This window comes from Corvus brachyrhynchos, unplaced genomic scaffold, assembly GCF_000691975.1.
Source record: "Corvus brachyrhynchos isolate BGI_N302 unplaced genomic scaffold, ASM69197v1 scaffold705, whole genome shotgun sequence".
Taxonomy (NCBI): Eukaryota; Metazoa; Chordata; class Aves; order Passeriformes; family Corvidae; genus Corvus; species Corvus brachyrhynchos.
Genome location: NW_008238346.1, coordinates 1,226,675 through 1,246,655, shown reverse-complemented (window position 1 = coordinate 1,246,655; position 19,981 = coordinate 1,226,675). Strand labels below are relative to the sequence as shown.

At 37.5% G+C, this 19,981-nt stretch overlaps 1 protein-coding gene across 1 annotated transcript in view; it reads right to left on the bottom strand.

The window, feature by feature from the left end:
• The window catches only part of SMC3 (structural maintenance of chromosomes 3), a 22,847-nt gene extending 3,952 nt beyond the window's left edge, over nucleotides 1–18,895 (bottom strand). The window contains exons 1-22 of the mRNA XM_017735174.1: nucleotides 18,849–18,895; nucleotides 16,254–16,420; nucleotides 14,642–14,680; nucleotides 13,773–13,840; nucleotides 13,331–13,402; nucleotides 13,065–13,144; nucleotides 12,450–12,528; nucleotides 10,986–11,103; nucleotides 10,259–10,434; nucleotides 9,577–9,657; nucleotides 9,144–9,308; nucleotides 8,865–8,986; nucleotides 8,299–8,512; nucleotides 6,558–6,661; nucleotides 6,242–6,341; nucleotides 5,628–5,788; nucleotides 4,192–4,333; nucleotides 3,739–3,889; nucleotides 2,578–2,730; nucleotides 1,557–1,708; nucleotides 1,186–1,344; nucleotides 377–484 (exon numbers count right to left, since the gene is read on the bottom strand). Of these exons, the coding sequence (XP_017590663.1) occupies nucleotides 377–484; nucleotides 1,186–1,344; nucleotides 1,557–1,708; nucleotides 2,578–2,730; nucleotides 3,739–3,889; nucleotides 4,192–4,333; nucleotides 5,628–5,788; nucleotides 6,242–6,341; nucleotides 6,558–6,661; nucleotides 8,299–8,512; nucleotides 8,865–8,986; nucleotides 9,144–9,308; nucleotides 9,577–9,657; nucleotides 10,259–10,434; nucleotides 10,986–11,103; nucleotides 12,450–12,528; nucleotides 13,065–13,144; nucleotides 13,331–13,402; nucleotides 13,773–13,840; nucleotides 14,642–14,680; nucleotides 16,254–16,420; nucleotides 18,849–18,895 (2,658 nt within the window). The remainder of the gene's footprint in view (nucleotides 1–376; nucleotides 485–1,185; nucleotides 1,345–1,556; nucleotides 1,709–2,577; nucleotides 2,731–3,738; nucleotides 3,890–4,191; nucleotides 4,334–5,627; nucleotides 5,789–6,241; nucleotides 6,342–6,557; nucleotides 6,662–8,298; nucleotides 8,513–8,864; nucleotides 8,987–9,143; nucleotides 9,309–9,576; nucleotides 9,658–10,258; nucleotides 10,435–10,985; nucleotides 11,104–12,449; nucleotides 12,529–13,064; nucleotides 13,145–13,330; nucleotides 13,403–13,772; nucleotides 13,841–14,641; nucleotides 14,681–16,253; nucleotides 16,421–18,848) is intronic.
• Between the last annotated feature and the right edge of the window lie 1,086 nt (nucleotides 18,896–19,981).

Below are 19,981 nucleotides of genomic sequence, written 5' to 3'. Positions count from 1 at the left end.
GCAAAAATGGAAAAATAAGTATAAGCAAGACAAACAAGCCATCCTTTCATATAACTACATGTAACTATTATATACATACAACATTCAATATTTTAGTAAAGTTCTAGAGAATAGTTAAGACTTTCAAACAAATCTGTCATTATGATAGTTCTACTTATACACAGGACTGTATTCACAGTAGTTTTTGTCAAAAACTTACTGTACTGAAATTCAAAGAAACACTTAACTGTTTATCCCAGTTTATACATATGGAAGCAAACCCATCACAGACAATGCAGTGTAACAAATGAATATTTATAAAATTATTTAATACGTGTTAGCCCTGGAAATAAACCAAAACCCTACTGCAAAAGTACATTTAAGAGGAAATCCTTACTTGTTCCACTTGGTCTAAGCGTTTTCTCAGATTCTCATTGAGATATGTTTCAACTCTTGTGATAATGCCTTCTAATTTAATCCTCTCATTCAAAAGCTGCCTGTTTTCCTGAAGAAAGTACAGTAGTGTATTAGTTGCCTTACCTGACTAGGACCATTTTTTCCTTGTTACAAAAAAAAAGAAACTAGTACAACCACAAAACCAAAAAAACCTACCCTTCACACAATTCTGTGTATTAAAATATCACAATTCTCTAGACTGTTACTCTAATTTTAACGTACAGAAAAAACAAATAAGGTGTCTAGTGTAAAAGTCAACTGTACAGATCAGTGAGTTTATTAATCTTTATTTCTATATGAACCCAATTCTTAAACCCAGAAATGCTTTAGAGAGTATATTTAAGAAGCAGTATTTTTCCAGCAACATGTGTGTCAACCAGAAGCTTAGTTTTGTCTCCCCTATCACGTCCTTAAAGGAATTGTTTTCCTTTCCCATACTGTGCATCCTCCCTTCAGATGATACCTATTTGTATTTATTGTTGGAAAGTCAATAGCAAGAAAATTATGATGATTCCAACACAAATAGCCTTAATTCTCACACAATCAACTGGCAAAATTCACCCAGTGTTTGAGAAAACTTGCAAATACACTTTGCAAATGAGAGAACTTCAAACACACCTACCTACTACTAATGAAGCACTACTTTAATGACACTATATTCCTAAGTGACTTTTCATACAAAAAGACAAAAACAAGTTTATTGATAAGAAAGGGACTACATTTAATGGCAAGACATTTTCTTTTCCTTACTTGCTGTAGTTGTCGGATTTCATCATTAAGAGCATCCACACGCTTCTGATCTTCAAGACTGAGCTGGGACAACAAATCTGTCCCCAATTCTGCTTTTAATGATTCTCTAGTTGACTCCATAGCATGTAAACTTGCCTCCAAGCTCTGCAAGCTACGTTGCTGTGGAACAGATATTAGACAGAATCACTCCTCAAAGCAATCCTCAGATTTATATGAATTTCACCATTATACTAACATATTTTTGTGGAAAATCTCTAGTTATCTCTTCATATTTTGTATTATAATATTAACCAGAAAGGAATGCAAGTTTATCAGTAACATTAATGAAACAATATAAACCCAGTAACAACTTTCAATATCCCCATACCAACCTTAGGCATAAATGTCTTTTCAGACTGCTGCCTCTTCTCCTTCAGCATTTTCATCTCTGACAAAATACTGTCTCGAGAGGCTTTGAACTTTCTCTGCTGTGTTTCAATTTGCTGCATTTGGTTCATTAGCTGATCAATCTCATTATTAATCCATACTGTGGGCTAAGGAAAATTCTGTCCTTGTTTTAAAAATCATTTTATACCTACTAGTACCTTCAATTTTTTCTGTCTGACATATTCATCTGTCATCAAAATAAGAAACAAAGCAAAACTCCACCAAACCATAATAATCAGTTGTAGAGGAAAATTCAAGGATCATCAGCAAAAGTAACTTGAGCAGCTTATCAACTTATCAAGTCACTTATCAAGAACTAAGCTAAATGAAGCTTTCCTTGCTTATTTTACATGACATTTAGAAGAACGCTTCTGCTTATCTGCTGTCCCAACAGTGTCTCTAATGCACAGATGCAGGTCAACAAGCAAAGGAGTCCAAGTTGTAGGACAGAACGACCTGGGGGATGCAGAAGAAAACGGTATAAATCTCCCTTACTCCTGAACTGTAGATACTGGATCTCAAAAGGACACTGTGCGAAGAGACTGTAAAGACCAAACTGTCAAGAAACTCAGAGCTTATTATAACACAAAGCTCTCCCATCTCCCCTGCAGAGCGTAAGTGGACTATGTAACACATCAATTCAGGACACAAGTACTAAAAATACAGCCTGAGTCAGAAGAAGCAGAGAAGATTAATACAGATAACAAGAATATCTGGTTATGGCAGTTACTACAACAGACTCTAAAAGGAATAGAAAGCCTCATTATCTAGGGTTTAACCTCATCTCTAAGTTTTAAAGATCAATATCAAATACAGTAACACAGAGAACTAGGCTGCACACAAAACAGTCAAAAGAAATGCCACAGCTAATATGTAACAAGTCTGTCTCCTGTTTTTCATCTATTACCATAAACACAAAACAAAAGCTTTGCCACACAACCTTCCCCACTAACAACAAAAGGATATTTTCAATGTTCCTGCGTAAGTTTTCATTGAGCTTTGCTTCAAGTTCACCAAGTTCTTCTTCTGCTTTTCTAACATCTTTTTGCAATTCAAGCCGAGACTTCCTGGTATCATAATAACCTCCAGTCAAAGCACCTCGATGGCTGACTTGATCACCTAAGAGCAGAACAGAATGAGATATAAAGTGCACACTACATGCTTGCCAAAAAGTCCAGCACACTTTCTACAACGCAACTGAGCAGGTTAACTAGAACATTTCAACTAACCTACAAAAGCACTGACTGTATCAGCAATCATATGTTTACAGTAATTAGGGAAATGTTTATTTCTGTATTCATTTTAAGTGCATTCCCTCTCTCAAGATGAACAGAGACTGCTATGATCTCCTTTAAGCATGGGCTTACTTTTGTGTTTGTTTTTAATTAACTTCTGAAACCCATGCAGCTTGAAGGAAAAAAAAATACTTATATTAAGGGAAAAATGCAAATGCCTAGCACTACCAGTTTGGAAAAAAAATCTCAAGTTTTCTATGAGGAAATAGATGAAGTAATTAGCAGCATCTGTGGCTTGTAGAGTATGCTGATACTGAAAAATTAATAACTTCCTCCTCAGACACCCTTAGAAATTTTTTCAGATTGACTTTAAGACACAAAAAGACAACAATAAGCCTGCAGGGAATCTGCCCTCTTAAAAACAGGCAATTAACAAGAGATATAGATTGTTTCAGAGAACATAACATGTAAACAATCTGTTGCACAGAAGAATGCACCTTGCCCTTATCAGGAATTAAGGCCATTCATTCACACCCTAAACACTGGCTTGACCTTGGGAAAACACCGTGCACACTCCAGGAAAACAAACACCTGTTAAATTGGATTAAAAAACTGGATGAATGCAAACCTAATCTGCTTTGTAATTCTCAGGATGGAGATACATAGCTACTAACATTTAGATCCGAAGAAAATTCCACAGCTTGTCGAGAAATTCTGTATTTTTAAGCATTGTACTTGACCAAATGCAACCTTGTACATACATCTCAGTCAAGTATACTATTATTTTTAATTATCTTATTTTGACAACACTGAACAGACCAAGTTTAATGAGCCCCATGTCCCCAGGAATCCTATTTTTACAATAAATAATTTATAAAATTGCAGTATTTACCTTCCAGAGTGATACAATCCATTGTGAAAGCTCTGGCCAGCTGGGTGGACACTTCCATGCTACGACAAATTAAAGTCTTCCCAAAAACATGTTTGAATGCTTTATCGAATCTTGGATTGTATCTCAGTTTGCTGATCATAGGAATAGCATCCTGAAGTGACAGAATTACAATTCAGCAATTTAAGTAATTCTTGATTATCAGGTTACAATAAAACTCTACTTATTAGTACTGCCTTTTTACTTGCAAAGTGCAGTTAATAAAGAGCAGATATCTCGTAGGAAAGTGCTTCTCTGTAACAGAGTTTTTTTATGTTGAGAAGCATACATTAAAAGTAGTATTTAACTGCATTCACCAGAAAAGCAAGTGGTGGGCAATAAGCAATGTACACAGCTCAAAACACGAGGCTTTGTAGTTATGAAGCAAAGGTAGGTTTGAAAGGAATTCTTACTCACATTAGTCTCAGGATAAGCAGTATCTCTAACATCCAGCTTGTTCAGAGGGAGGAAAGTAACTTCTCCAGGAAGGTTCATTTTGTTAAATTCCATTAGGATTTTTGTACTGACCTCATCAGAATCCACAATGTGATAAAACAACCTATTTAACAAGCCAAACAAATAGGCTAAACTTTACTATACTAAAAGGACAAACATTTGTATACAGACAGTATTCATGCAGGTACCATTAAATAACACATCACTATAAAGCTGCATTGCATTTTCAATTCCATGCCTTAGAAAAAGCAAGAGGAGATACTCTTTTCACTTTTGCTAATATGGGATCAGCCAACACCTTTACATTCCACGATCCAGCCAAGAGTAGCTCAATACATGTACAGTGACACTGTGTACACACCTCTGTCCTGCATTTCCATACACAACGTTCAACCCTCCCTCTCTGCATGGATCTACAGAATTTGTCTCTGCTACCTCTATACACCACACAGAGAGACACAGACCACATTCACCGACCTCCCTGCACACTATGAGGATTAGCACCACAGGGACTGAAATAAGCAATTTTTTCTTTGCAAGTTGAACTACAGCTTGCTTGTTACAGCTTTTTCCAAATTATGGGGCACAACAGGATTCAGAGAGAACTGAAAAGTGCTTGGAAGAGACACCCTTGTTCACACTGAAACAGAAGTTGCAGAAGCGCCACTGCATTCCAGTCGTGGTAGCATCAATATTTCTATATGACACTTTGCAAGATCATGTCACCTCTGCGCTCTTTCCAGCTCTTACGCCACTACCTACATTTCATTAAAGCAAGAACTTTTATGACTACTCATGAGTTGGAACAGGGACTGATCACACAAAAAGACAATTTTAATTAGATGTTGCAGCAAGTGGTGGATCACCCAACAGACACTTACTTCTTCTAGAAAACATTTTACACGGACTCATTAACACTCAACATCTTTTCAGACAGCTTTTAAACAGTAGTTTTTGACAGTTTAGAGACCATTCTCAACCATGAGATTTTCTAGTGCAAATGAAATAGTTCTTACTGTTACTGAAACATCAGCCTTGCTTACTGTAGAATTCTCCACACTAGAAGATGCTGTCCATTTTATTCAATGTAAGTCTTACCACCAATCAAGTGTCAGGAGTGTGGGTCTGGGGCCTTTTTGTTTTTTTTTTTTTTTTCTTTTTTTCTCTCTGGTTTTGTTTTAGGTTTTTTTTAGACAAAGTCAGGAGCAGCTAGGACTAATATTTAAATAGGCAGAATTCTTCTTAGTTCCTTCACAAAGGAATAGCAGTTAGATCATGCTATATAGAAGGCCCTTTGACAAAAATAGGCAAGACATGAAGTTCAAAACAATAATATTTCAGTAGCAGCTTGCAACAACAACTGAATTGTGACACTGCACTAAAGAGCACATAATTACCTGTTCCCTGCAGTGACTTCAACACAGGTGTAGAAAGCTGGTTCACATTCAAAGTTATTCATCACGATTCCATGATAGCCATTTAGAACATGCTGGTTTATGCCTTTTCGACGGAAGTGCTCCAAAACTTTGTTTATGCTGTCTATACCATTCAAAATGGCCTGTTAAAATACAACTAATTACTGTATTGCAGCTAAAACGTGTGGGCATAATATTCATTTTACCATTAAACTTTGTAACAGGTGTAACCTTCTTTTTTGCCAAATTCCTGTAAACCTACAGCACTAACAGAAGATACTGAAATAAGAATCCATCACTTCTCAGTTTTTTTTATTTGGGGTTTTTTTAAGCAAAAAGGTATCAGAAGAAATTTTAAAAACATTCCATTTCTTCCTAGTCTCCTTATATCAACTACCTTGAGCTTGCAAAACTCACTTTCAAGTAGCTCTAGAACCATAAATATTTGAAAAATTCAGCTTAAAATATAATTTGTCGAACTTAATTATGACAGAAAGACAATAATTTAAAAAATAACTTATATCTTTCAGATAAAACTGACTTGTCCTTTAAGAATGAGATTCCACAAGGGATTCTCAAGAGCAAGGTTATCTTACCTTTCCTGTTGCTGCTCTGAGAAGCTGCTGTTTCTTTTCTAGATCCTCCCTCTTTGCAGCAAGAGCTTGTTGTTCTGCATTCTCTTCTCTCCATAGATAACTACAGAACAAAACCAATAAAATTTTGTAAGTGTGAATGCAATCTGTAAGTTTTATTATTATTTTCTTAAAGACTGCTAATCTAATGGGAAGGCAAAGTGCAGAAGTTCATACATGGCCATATTTAAAAAACATACCTACATGCCATGTTAAAAACTACACAGTTGGGGTCCTTCACATTAAGTGAGATTGAGATATATTTCAATTAATTACTAACTTTCTTTCACTCTGTAGCTCATCCTTTTTATTTTTCACTTCATAGTATTTTCTGTCCAATTCTTCAACACGAGCCTTCACTTCATTAAGATCCTGGTCCAGTTTCTAACACAAAGAAAAGAACAGTATGAAACTACAGCTCTCTGTATTAAAAAAAACAAACAAAACCAACCAACCCTTTATTTTATTCAATACTGAACTACTAAAAAAATCAGGTAAGTCCTACAAACATTCTAACCAGTTTACAACAAACTGCAAAAGCACTAAGAAAAAAGACAGCTTTGTAAAGAAGCAGTAACAAGGTGTAGGTGCCACACAGATAGCAAGGCAGGCACTGAGTTCAGCTGTGCCTCTGGGCATTAAAGTGAAATGGATCCCTGTAAGTCACAGCAAGAACTGGAATCAAAACAGTAACTAACATACATATAACTTCAGTGTAATCATGCTCTGAAATGACATTTGTGATAAGTACAACTAATCTTGTGTACCATGTCAACCTGCTATTAGTCAAAAGTCTCAGCCTGCTCTCCAGCAGTACTAGATTTTCAAGACAGCTGCTGTCAACAGTGTGCTGTTTAAGCCAATGCACAGACATCCTCCCTTTGCTCACTTAACACCTGCCATTTTCAAAGCAGCTCAGGGCTAGCACTCAATAGTGTTTACAAATTTATATGTGTACAAGGAGAAGTAACTGTGTTCTAAAAACACAGCCAGCTCACTCCAAACTAACCTTGCAAGCTCTCAATCACATTCACCCAAGATGCCTTCTCTTTGAACAACAAAAAGCTATACAACTCTTCACCTAAGCGTAAATCAACCTTCCTTGAGGAGGAAAAGGAAACCAAGACATGTTTATAGAAAGGAATCAAAATCCACAACAAATTGAACCCCTTCAATTTTACAGAATTACCACTGAGCAGTCCAGTACAATTGCAGTCAGCCAGTGGTAAATGCTGTTTTCTTCATTCACCAACTCAGAGAATCACGACTTTGATAATGTGGGTCCCAATCAAGAAGTGTTTTAGCAGAACACCATCATCTTTGTACAACTACACTCCTCCCTGGTGTCAGACTGACCCTTAATTTCAGTAGGTATATTACACAAAGACCAAGAACACCATCAGCATTGGCACTGTATGCTCTCTCAATATAAAAGCAGTGTTTTCACAGCTGGAGCTCCTAGCAGAAATGCTATCTTTGGATTATTTTGCTGTATTTGCACTCTAAGAGCTGTTTCTGAATGGAAATTAAAATCTAAGTTATGCAGGTAATACAATAACAGATTAATCTTCTAACATGCCTAGGGATGCAACTTCTAACCAGCTGCAACCATGGTACAAGGGTGCAGTGCCTGCTGCATAGTTAAAAAGATCCTCTTGCTTGGGGAAAATGAGAGAAGTGGAAACAATCAACACAGACTTCTATAAGAACGTAACAAACTTATCTATGACGTGGCTATGTTCAATGTAGACAAGAGCAAGGCAGATAGAAGCCTCTTCCTGATAACTCAGGCCAAACATATTGGGGAAAATACCAGAAGGCAAAGCCAACATAGAGAGTGAAGTTAGTGCAATGCTAAAGGAGTTTAAAGCTTATCTGCAGATTTTCAGTAAGCATTTTTCAAAGACCACATCCAACCAGAAAGTCACATCATCCTTATAAATATGCACTGAAGTCTGACTGTCCAAGACTGAGTATTTAACCCTTCTCCCAAAAAGACTGAGAGTAAGCTGAAAACTTACACTGTACTGTTCCAAGTTTTTCTCCTTGTTTGCCTCTGTATCCTCTAAATCCTTGTGTATAGCTGCAATCTGCCGCTTCTTGTCATTGATGGCTTGATCTAAAGACTTCAGCTCTTTCTTTATCCACTTATCCCTTTCCTCTTTGGAAGTAAACTGGCTCCCTCGACCTTGTTTTGCATAAAGATCTGTTCTTTCTTGTGTAGCCTGTGCAAGTCTGTTTTGAGAATGGAAAGACATGCTGTATTATAAAGAAATCTTGAATTTATTAAAAGCAAGCATTAAGAATTACAATTAGAATTTTCAAGACGTGTCAAACCAGGCTCTAAAATTTAAGCACCAAATCAGTAACAAAAAGGATCATGTTATAAAAAATAAAATCATCCACAAGAAGTGGTTAAGCTTAGAAAATCATTTTGCCAAATACTGCTCCCATCCCAACAATAAAGCAGGCTTTTAACAGACCGTCTCCAAGTGCATGTAGCTACCCCACTGTCAAGCAACATGTACAAGCTTTTGTTAATTGCAGATGGATAGCATTGATAAAATTTGTACAGAATGCCACAGACCTAGCAATTCCCCTCTCTTCTTTTTCTTTTACGCTGTTAAATTTTGGCTCTGTTTCTGCCAGTTCTTTCTGCTTCTCCTCGATTTTCTCAAGAAGTTTTTGCCTCTCTTTTAGCAGTCTTTTCTGAAAGTCAAACAAAGCAGTATTTAAAGCTAGTATTTAAACTAATCTACCAAACCTTACAAAACAGTGACAGGCTCCAGTCTAAAACCAAAACCTCAGTGTACAAGAATACTTCCTTGTGCCAGTGACATTTTAAGACTTCACTGCTGTTACATACCCTTTGCTCACTGTTGCCAGCTAATTCATCCTGTAGATCTTTAGCCTTCAGCTCTAATTTAGTCCTCTGTTTGATCTGCTCCTGTCTTTCAGCACTAAGTTGCTCCTTCTCTTCTTTCATTGCAGAAATCTTTGTCTTCAGTTCTCGAACTTGCCGTTCTATTTCCTATGCAAATTTAAGTATGCAGTATCTTAAACACTGAAGGAATATTTCACTATTTATCAAAACTCACAAGATCATTATTCTGTAGATCACAATACAGTAGATGTGTGAAAAACCCCAAGCTTCCAAACAGGATGAACGCACGCAACAGAATTCAATATAATTTTAAGACACCACCAGCCCTCACCCTCTCCCTCTCGCCTTCCTCCAAAAAATCCCCAAAACCACAAAGCAAAACACACCTCTGGAGAGCCCTTAAAAATATTTTTACCTCCATTTTATCTCTAGCATCTTGCTGTGCATCTCTCAGCTGCCTGGATTTTTCTCCACTTGTCTCTCGTTTAGCAGAAAGCTGTATGGAAATATCACCAATAGCTTAAGTAGCCAGATTCTGTTTTAGTAGTAGTTCCAGAAAGAAATTATTTAGTGAAGAACAGTGATGCTGAGGAGTACATACAGTGCAGGTAGTTCGGTGCACAGCTGAGGACTGCTGCAGATTGAGTTTTGGGTGGCGGAAGCCACAGGAAGAGAACTAACATCCCGTTGCACAACAAAGGGCATGGGAAGCCCCAGGCTTCTACTGTGATGGGATAAAAACTCAGTTTCCTTTGCTGGAGTCCCTCCTTGGAGGCACCAGCTTGAGCTGTTCCTTTGTTATTTAGTTACTGCATCAAGATGCAATTATTTTAAGGATCGAGACATGTGAGACTCTGCTATGGGAAATCTGATCTGACTGTGAGCGTGGTGTGCAGGGAGTCAAGCGAGGCACCTGTGCTGGGAAGGGGCTTCGGTCCTAGCTCAGGTGGTGTGGTTGTGACTGCCAGAGTGGCTCCTGAGTGGCTGGACAGGAAAGTTTCCTTAACACTGTCAGGACTCCATCAAGGAACAAAAGGGGATGGTAGCAAAAACAACCCAACAGCTCATTACATTTTGTACTAGCCAAGATACTTTACCTCATCAAGCTTAGCTCGGGTTTCATTAAGTTCCTGATTATAAATGGTGTATTCTAATGCTCTCCTCATTTTATCCCATTTCTGGTATTGTGCCAGTTCTTCTTTCTCCTCTTCTAGAGTATGCAGTCGCTCTTCAATGTATTTCAACAACTCATTGATCTTCTCTCTCTTGCCCTCTTTAGAAAGCATGACAAGATTGAAATTCAGTTAAATGCTGTAATATAATCTCTCATCTTTACAGCCACTGAATCTACTCCAGTGATTAACTATTTGTCAACATACATGAAATGTTCATACACCCCATATACAGAAGTTCTCAAAAAAACCATCCTAACAGCAGAACTGTTGATACTTGTTACGTAATGCAACACAAGCATATACTCTCTTGGCTCATACACTTAAAATATTATAGACTGTACAACATGAACTTTAGTGTTTGCACAGCAGTAGGTATCCTGATTTTTGGATCACTGTCAGCTGACATCACTCATATATTTTGAGTAGTACATTTATCTGTATTAGCTTAGCTAAAAAGTTTTATTACTAAAAGCACACAGAAGGTAGCTTACTAAACCTTTTGAGATATTGGAAATTCAAGGAGGAAATATGACAAGCTCTGCATGGTTTAACATACCATGAACAACATCTATCTAGCTTTACTGAAAAAGCCTGAAGTTTTAGAGTTGACTTACTGTGGCATAAAGCAATAATTTCTTAGAAATTTTACCTGTTTCTTTCATTAATGAAATACTCTCCTCTTTACGTTCATCGTACACTCTGGTACCAGCTACTTCTCTCAGTAATTTCAGTCTTTGAGAGTCAGGAGCTGTGGCCATCTGGTTGATCTGAAAATTCAAGATCTATGATTTCAATAACCTGCTCTGGATGTATGGCTAACCACAACAGATCAAAGATTGCACTTTTTTGCTCTGCCTGCTTGCCTGAGGTTTTGGCAGGAAGATTCAGACACACAGCACACACCACACTGCTTTCTTTTTGAGACAGTTAGTTTAGGACAGCAAGTATTCTGCTTGCAATGAAATTTATTGCTTTTCAAATGTTACCATTTGTTGCCAAAACTCAGGATACAAGTATTATGTACACTGAAGAAATCATAAACCACTCAAAATTATGTTTAGAGAAACTCAAGCTTGGGCTTTTAAGTCCTGGTACTAAATCAAAGAGTTTAAGTGCCTCCATAAAACCACACTAAAATGTAGGGATTACAAATCTTAGAATAATTCACAGCATGAAACACTCATTAATATGACATCAAATCAGTCATACAATTACACCCAACGTAAGACTCATTTCCCTTTAATAGAATTTCAGTGGCTGCATGCTTTTGTAAGAAGGTAACTGTTTCTTATTTGTCTTATATTAAATCCAGTATGTGTATTTTGGCTGTTAAATAGTGTGCACCAATCCTCACTACAAGTGACTTTCCAGCTCAAGCTGTTTCTTTCAAATACATATATTCAACTGTATAGGAAAATATGTCCTGATAAACATCTGGCAGACTGTACTATGGGTTAGCATTCCTGACATCAAGTGCTCCTCAAGTGTCCTGCATTCCTCTCTAAGTATGCCTTCCAGTAACCTTTTGGAGGTGACACTTACCAGCATCTCTTTGATCCATCCTGTGAGCCATTACAAGTAGTCTGTTCTTTGTCTGCAGATGTGGGTGTCTTTTGAAAGCTCTAGTAAGCTGCTTGGGTCTTCAAGACCAGTTAAGACAGGCCATGAGCCCTTTACCTGATGTGCACTTTTGGTACTTCTGCATTTTCCACTCATTGTCCACTGACAGTACTTTTTAACCTCTAATTCTCTACCACTACTTTGCTGCCTCGTCTGTAGGCCCAGAAATCTTTGAATTTACACTGAAATAGTCACAGGAATCAAGTCTGCTTTGTATTTAACTATATGGAAAAAAACCTCATTATAAAGATGACCATGACACAAACCCTTTACTAAATATCAACATTTACGGACATTAAGTATTTTTTTCTTAAAATCAACATAAACTACTAAAACAGTAATATCTGCCAAAGAAACAGCTACATACAAGAACTATTTCAACTACAGTAGATTTAGGTTTTGGTTTCCTTCTGAAATAATTGAACTAAGTTTGGCATGCAGGAAACATGATACCCTTGACAGTGATTCCTTCTACTTTGTGAAAAAGACTTACCTTTCCTTGTTTGACAATATAGTAGGGATTACTGCGAGAAAATCCAGCACTTTCAAGAAGATTCATGACATCATTTTTCCTGAAATGTTATTATGAAGCCATTAAAAACTTACAGTAAAAATGACAGCTGTAAAAACGCAGTAAAGTATCACAACTACACATCACATAATGTAACCACCGTGTGCAATGCATGCTCTGTTTGAAGAAGCTTCTTCATTTGAAAATGGTGATACTAAAATGAAATGAGAGAATAAAAATGGAAAATATCTAAAATACTATAGAATTGGAAAGAGATTAAGAAGTAAGGACCTTGAAGCACAGAGGCGGGAAATACAGGCAAAGATAACACAAGGAAGGATATAAAACCACCTAGAGTGTGGTAACTTTTATTTTAAAAAGCCCTGAAAGAAATACTATGCAAGCAGTTAAACACCCCATCAATGGATGGATTAAACTGCAAATTCAAAGTCTGCTGTCTATTGCACAAGGACTGACACCCAGTATTACACAACAGAAATAAATTATTTCATCCTAATGATGCAAGTGTTGGGTTTGCCTGTAGAATTTTACAGGAATACTACTATTCTCATTCAGATAAGAAAAAGAAGTACCTACGTCACCATTTTCTTGTCTAAGAAATATTGGTCCTTCTTGGCTCCAATGACTCTACGAAGTGAGACTTCCTCTTTATCAATCTTAAGAAAACAAAAGCCAGTAAATACACATACCTACTGCAAGCAGCTGTAACTAACCCAGAATGTTTATGGCACTTTTTACTAGAAATGACTCAAAAGCAATTACCATACTGAAGTCTTCCATAACACTGAGACTACTTGAGTCTGAAATTATAATCTATGTCCAAAGCAGTTCACTGAACTTACCGGTAACCTGTTGTCGGAATTGTCAAATATAATCTCCACAAATGCCGAAATAACACGAGGACCTGTACCTTCCTAAGAAAGGAGATGTTTTGGTTAGACAACTGCCACCTTATAAAAGATTTTGAACTCATTCTTCTTCTCTTTTCCCTGATGACCCCACTTCCCCCTTCCTTTCAAGGACTCGAGATGCAAAAGCATTTACATAAGATCCAGCATGCATATTTTTATTTCTGAAAATCTTGGCTACACATTCACTGGTGTGCATTATCAACATAATGTATTACTGTGCAATAAATTCCCTTTTGCCAATGGAAACAAAGAAAGATGCTTTCAAAATAATTAGCTTAAAATATCCACAGCCCAGCAATTTTAACATTTTTGTTGTACCATTCAAATGCATTAGCTTATTCTTTAGTTTTTGTTGTTATACACCTTCACTTACATGCAGCAAAGCCAGTCTCTGCTCCGGACGAAGATGACTAAACTCATCACTGAGGACAAACTGAATTGCTGTAATGAAATAGTAAAGAAACAGAAGATTTATTCTTTCCTTCAGGGAGCTATGCAGCAGTTTCATTAACTCAAAACACAGTGGTTTACTGTTGTATAATACAGTCATGCTGTTGCTAAAATCTTACAATATTTCTTCATCAAAAACCTTAATTTGCTGGATCCTTATCACTCGACCTGCTGTACAGCAGGATTTATCTGAAGTAGTTATTGTTGCCACATTTCTGGTTCACTGCATAATCATTAACAATGCTGAACAAGTAGGAATTCATGAGCTTTCCTCTACATATACGCAGCACACAGGCTAGGCTAAAAATATTGCTAAAATACTTAGCACACAGCAATTTATAAACACAACTGTCACAAAGACTACTGACACCTTTAATTAGCATCTTTGCTCTTCCATTAGTGCTCCCACCCCACACAATCCCCCTCATAACCTTACATTAAGCTGTGCTAAACTGCTATGGAGTAGAATTTAGCCACTAAGGACGTCTAAAACTACTGCAAATATCATGAACATCTTTCATGGTGGGCAACTTTTAGAATCACTTTCCTGTAAATACTTTTGCCAACTGAAAGCCTTAGAAGGACCTTAGTAAGAGAAGCTGAATTCTAGGGAAAAACCTGGACTAAGTATTAAACAAGTGCATTGAGATATGCCTTTCATCACTGTCAAGTAATTTCCAATCTGCGACTCCTTATTGAGGAGGATAATTTGTTAAACCAAATTCTAGCACAAACAAGCAAAGAAACCTGGTATCTTCAGCATCCCTTGGCTAATAAGAAATCCATGCTTACCATAAAAAAAGTTGCTTTTTCCAGATCCATTTCTTCCCACTGAAAATTAAAACACAAAGTATAGCACAGGTTATAGTTGACATAGGTTAACAGTGCAAGGTACCTTAAATACTACATAAAAATATTCAAGAGCAGAACCCAAATATAACGCAGCCAAATGAAATCTCAGGGGAATGAGGTGAACTTGGTAGGTGGATCACTTAGTCATTGAGTACAGGACAGTAGCCCTTTGTCCACTCAAACACATTACCTGGATTTACAAACTCCAATACTATTCCACAATGAGAATAATAGTTATTCCAATCGTATTTATTGCCGGGCTTTTTGCTTCTTATACTGATATTCTGATGAATAAGAACAGTAGACCTAAGCCAAATTCTCCTGGCCCCAGAACATTTATCCAGAGGAAACCATTTGCCTGTGCATTCAGGTTGGCTGTATGAACTTCACATAGCACATTAACTTCTTAATACTCCACTTGTTAATCCTGCAGTGTTTTTTTTAGAAGACTGGAATAAGTGCTACTTCTATATAGAAAAATAAAGGTGTAAGAACAGAGCACTACACCAACATAATTTCAGTGTTTATTCCAAAGTGTTTCAGCAAGGCCCAGAGTCTTCTCTTTAGCATCAGCACCTGCTGTATCTGTTTCAAACCCACTTGTCTTCCAGCAGCAATGAACACCCCAGGCTTTTCATCCCTGCCTGCCTACATGCCATCCAGATTCACCTCATCCTCAAAACTACTTGGGATTACAAGGCATTCTTTTTAAAAAAGCAAAAAACCCTAAATGAAACAGAATTTTTAGTGTATTTTAAAAACATTAATACCTGGATAAAGTTTTAGCTCCTGAGGAAATAACTTTACTTAGCAAGATATCTATTCATGTTATATGCATGTTTTTACTCCTAGTACCAGAGTTAAATCCTGGCTATTAAGATTTTATGTCCGAAACTGACTGTTTGCTGTTGGGTCAGCAGTCTCAAAAGCTGCTGCACAATCACAAAAATCAACGCAAACAAAAAGGGAGCGCCAGGCGTCCATAGGCAGAAATAGGAAGAGGTATGAGAATGGTGGACAACAATGTGCTATTAAAATACGTGTTATTTATGAAACTGCCCTTTAAAACTTACACTTTTTGACAGTTTACAGTCCAGAAATTCATTCCCTTAAAACTGGAAGAAAGAGGATCTTCTTTCTCTGCACAAGTTCATAACTGCTGGTGTGCTTATTTATAAAAATTATGACACTTGCATAGATAAAAAAAAATAAGAACCCCGTACAAATTCTCTGCTGCTCTTCCTGCAAGGAGAACCTGTAAAGGAGGTCTGGCTGATACAGAGATGTGCACCTAGGAAGGAGTTTATGAACCTCACTCTGTTTCTGAAGATTCAGCTCTTCTTCCAGCAAAACTGAATGTTAATAGTTGTTTGCTGGAAGTGGAGCAGGCCTTGTGGTACATTACAGACAACTGTACAGAAGTTTCCAAAACAGAAAATACAACCATCACATGTAAGAGACTATTAAAAACTATAAAGGAGACTAACATGAATATCACCTGAAATAAACGTGCAATTTTAACTAGTGCTAAAAGGCAAGTATCAGAACTTACCAATGACATTGTGTTTGGAGCTGAATGGGTCCACAATGGTTTGGTCCCTGTAGCTTCGAAAACCCTGAATGATTACCTGGTGAGAAGAGGAAGTTGTTTTATCAAAGTTCTCTCTGTTCTTGAACAGTTTTTGTACTGTAAGGTTTGACAAAATATTTACATCAATTCTAATTTAATTTGCCTGCCCTTCCTGCACACATTCAGCTTTTCATCTCAAGATGAGAACTTACATGAAACTTGCTCCTCACCTAAGAATCGATTTAGGGACAGATTTCTCCCCTAGCAAGAGACGCTGGTATTTGTGCAGGCCAAAGCATAGCAAGCAAGAGAGTTCCAAGAGTTTTTTTTAACAAACCACACAAAAATATGTGTTTGCCTGAAGTATCATATATAGGAAAGAAAACTCAATATAACAAGCACTTATATTTAATTTTTCTAATGCAACCTACTTACAACAAATTCTCCAAGCAGTGAAACTGCAGGTTGCAAAAACTGTACTAGACTGCCTATTTCACATGCAATAGTCTCATTTTACTGCACAATCTAGAGGGAAACATAAAAAGGCAAGGTTGTCTTGGTTCTACCAATTCACAGCCTAACAAGATAAAAATGTGCACAAATAACTTCAGGAGCTATGAAGCAAATAGTCCGGAAGCACACATCAAATTTCAACTATTTAATTTCAGCAGCATTTTGAGGTTTGCCAGGCCTAGTAATATACAACGTACAGAGTTACAATATCCTAAAATTTCAGCTCTGCATAGCAACAAAACTGATCCAACTTCCCACACCAAGCAACCTGTTTCATACATCAAAACTGTGCTGAAAGCACGGCAGCTTTGCTCTGCTCAGTACGACACCAGAAATGCAGCAGCCACCTGAAGGTTTGACATTTGCAGATCTTCCAGCAAGAATACTTGAAACAGGACTACAGTTACCATTTAATAGTTGTGTTCTTTGCCCAGCTCTTCCCCAAGAGAAACAGGATACAGTTAAAACAGTGGCAGTGTTTCACTATGACAGCTACAATACACTAAAAATCACTTGTTAAGAAGACACCAAACCATCTTGCAAGATACTCCTCAATACTATTACTGCTGAAGCTTAAGATACGAAATTATTTAGATATTTTGTTTGTAAGGTCTATGGTCCCATCACCATTTTCTCTTTCTCTGAACATGTCATTCCTTCTCTCACACCCTCAAGTATTAAAGTAGCCCATATTCCAGAAAATGAGCATAATACTTTTTATTCAAGAAGCAGATACAAAACTTCAGGAAAAAGTCCAGAAGTGGTACTGTAAACATTTAAGCAAGCCTTTCCTCACTACTACAAAAGCCTCTATTAAGTGGACACCTCAGCATCTCAAGAAATAACTACCTTCAGAACTGCATTCATATTCTGTAATATTCTGGTAGCATTACACAAACAGTTGGGAGAAAAATTCTGCCCACAAGAAGTACTGGAAAAAAAGTTCCAGTGTTTTGACTGGGACAAGAAAATGCCCCTATTTATTTATGCCAAGTTTGATCCTCAGTCTTTCTCCCATTATATGACAGCCTGCTACTAAATATTACTGTGGAAAATTCCTCTTATCACTTGTTTGTACTAATGGATTAAAACCATCTCGCTCATATTGAATGAAAATGCCATGTCAGACAGCAACTCAAACACTGGAGTTTATAAAAATCAAAATGAAATAAAACTTTAAGGTATTAATTAAGTTCTAGTCAGAATTCAACAGAGCCCTTCTCTTCCCAGGCATTATAGCTCCCCCATCAAATTCTCTTTGCAAAATTATTTCATTACTGGAATCTGAAGCTAAAGGTAGGCAGAAAATTACTAGTCCTTGACCATCAAGTATCAGATTGAAGCAGAAGCTATTTTGGAAAAGGAACAGTGTTCCAATACAGCTTCCTTCAATACTTTGCCTACCTAAACCTTTTCTGAACTGCAATTGTCTGTGCTCCCTCTCCTCAGGCCAGATAGTTTTCTCTTACCACCTGCACTGTATTCAGATCAGCTACACTGGAAGCAATCAAGGATTTCAGAATCTAATGGACCAAACTACAGAAAGCAGGTTTAAGTCAATGTATGGACTGAAGACCCAGGCACTGTGGCTGTGAATACAAACACCCAACCCTCCCTAAAAAAACCAGTCTGCCTCATCTACCAGATGGAGACTTTTGCAGCAAGCTCTGTGCCAGCAGCTTTCAAAGGAAAAGCAGGAACAGAATATCTTACTCAGGTCTTGCCACTCACCCTAGGCCACAGCAACTACGTTCACTCACTTTGATTTTACATATTAAATAAAAAATATTTTTAAAAACCCAGAAGTTTTGAAACAGTGCTGCTTCCAAACTCACTAGATTTCAAGGGGAGGGGGAGAAATTAAAAGAATGGGCGAAAAAGTTGGTCTTTACTACATTTTTCCCATAATATTTTAAGAACATCTGGATTGGAATAATTAATTTACTTGAGTCTCATAAGAACCTGAAAGTCTCTATAAAATGATAAAAACAACCAATTCTTATTTCTTGAATACTGCTATAGAAGCATAAACTTTTACCACAAGGTACTGGGCACAACTTTCACTCAGGCACCATGGGAGTGTGATACATGCAGACTCTGAACACCACCATCTTGTCCCCAAAATTTTTCTCTAGATGGTTTATCACTTCATCCATCCTATATATTCTGAAACTTCATTACTTCTTCGTTGCCTTGTATAGACTCAGATTAAGACAAATATTTTTAATGTTCAAATTCCAGGAATAACGTCTGGAAAGCAACAAAATAAGGGATACTGATGGAATCAAATTCATTCTTATTCTTTTTATTCTCATGTTCACACATTGTTACACTCTCTTTCATAGCTCCTATAACAGTATTGGTTACTAACCACCCAATCTTCCTTCTATTTTCCTCAAAATGAAACGTTTCTCCTGTTCTGAGTTAATTTGGACTCTTACTCTATGTATCTTCACTGCTGTTTGCTTTTGGGAATTCAAATCTGGAGAACAAAAACTCTTACTCAAAGTCTTTAAAGCAATGTGCCCACCTATGATGATAAGAGTGATTTACAAAAACACGATCAAAAGGCGTTTGAAACACTGCCCAGTCAGCCAAACAGTAGATGAAAACCTGGTATCTGTGGAGAACATGCACTTTCAAAGTTAAGTAAGTATTCTTCTTACAAAAAGACACCTGCAGGGTGTCAGGAACAGGTCAATTTTGAGTCCACCAGGAAATCAGAATCCTGGTAGGCTTAGTATGAACACACATATGCAGCAGCACGAAAGCAGTAACAAAAATCTGCTGCTAAAGCGGTTGCAGGGATACTACAGAAGTAATATAATGATGACCTCAAAAACTGTTTTAAAAAGGTCCATACCAGGATCTTTTTAACTGAGCACCAGCCATAGATCCTTTGGCAAGGGTGAAGTATAACAGGTGAAATGGTTCATGCCCGGGGGCCTGAGACAGCACCCCAAAGCAAAGAAGAGACCCCACAACTTGAACAGCTGAAAGATGCCTCTGACAGCTGAGCAGAGCCCTCTGTTTGGGTACGAGCCCTCCGCAGCCGGGACACCGGGGTTGGCGTACAAAGGGGCCCCGCGAACAAGTCTCGGGTCCATGAAAGAGAACCCCCAGCGCCACTTCACACCTGCAATGAATGAAAGGGGAGCAGAGAGACAGAGAGAGCCCCACCAGCCCAGCCGGCGGAA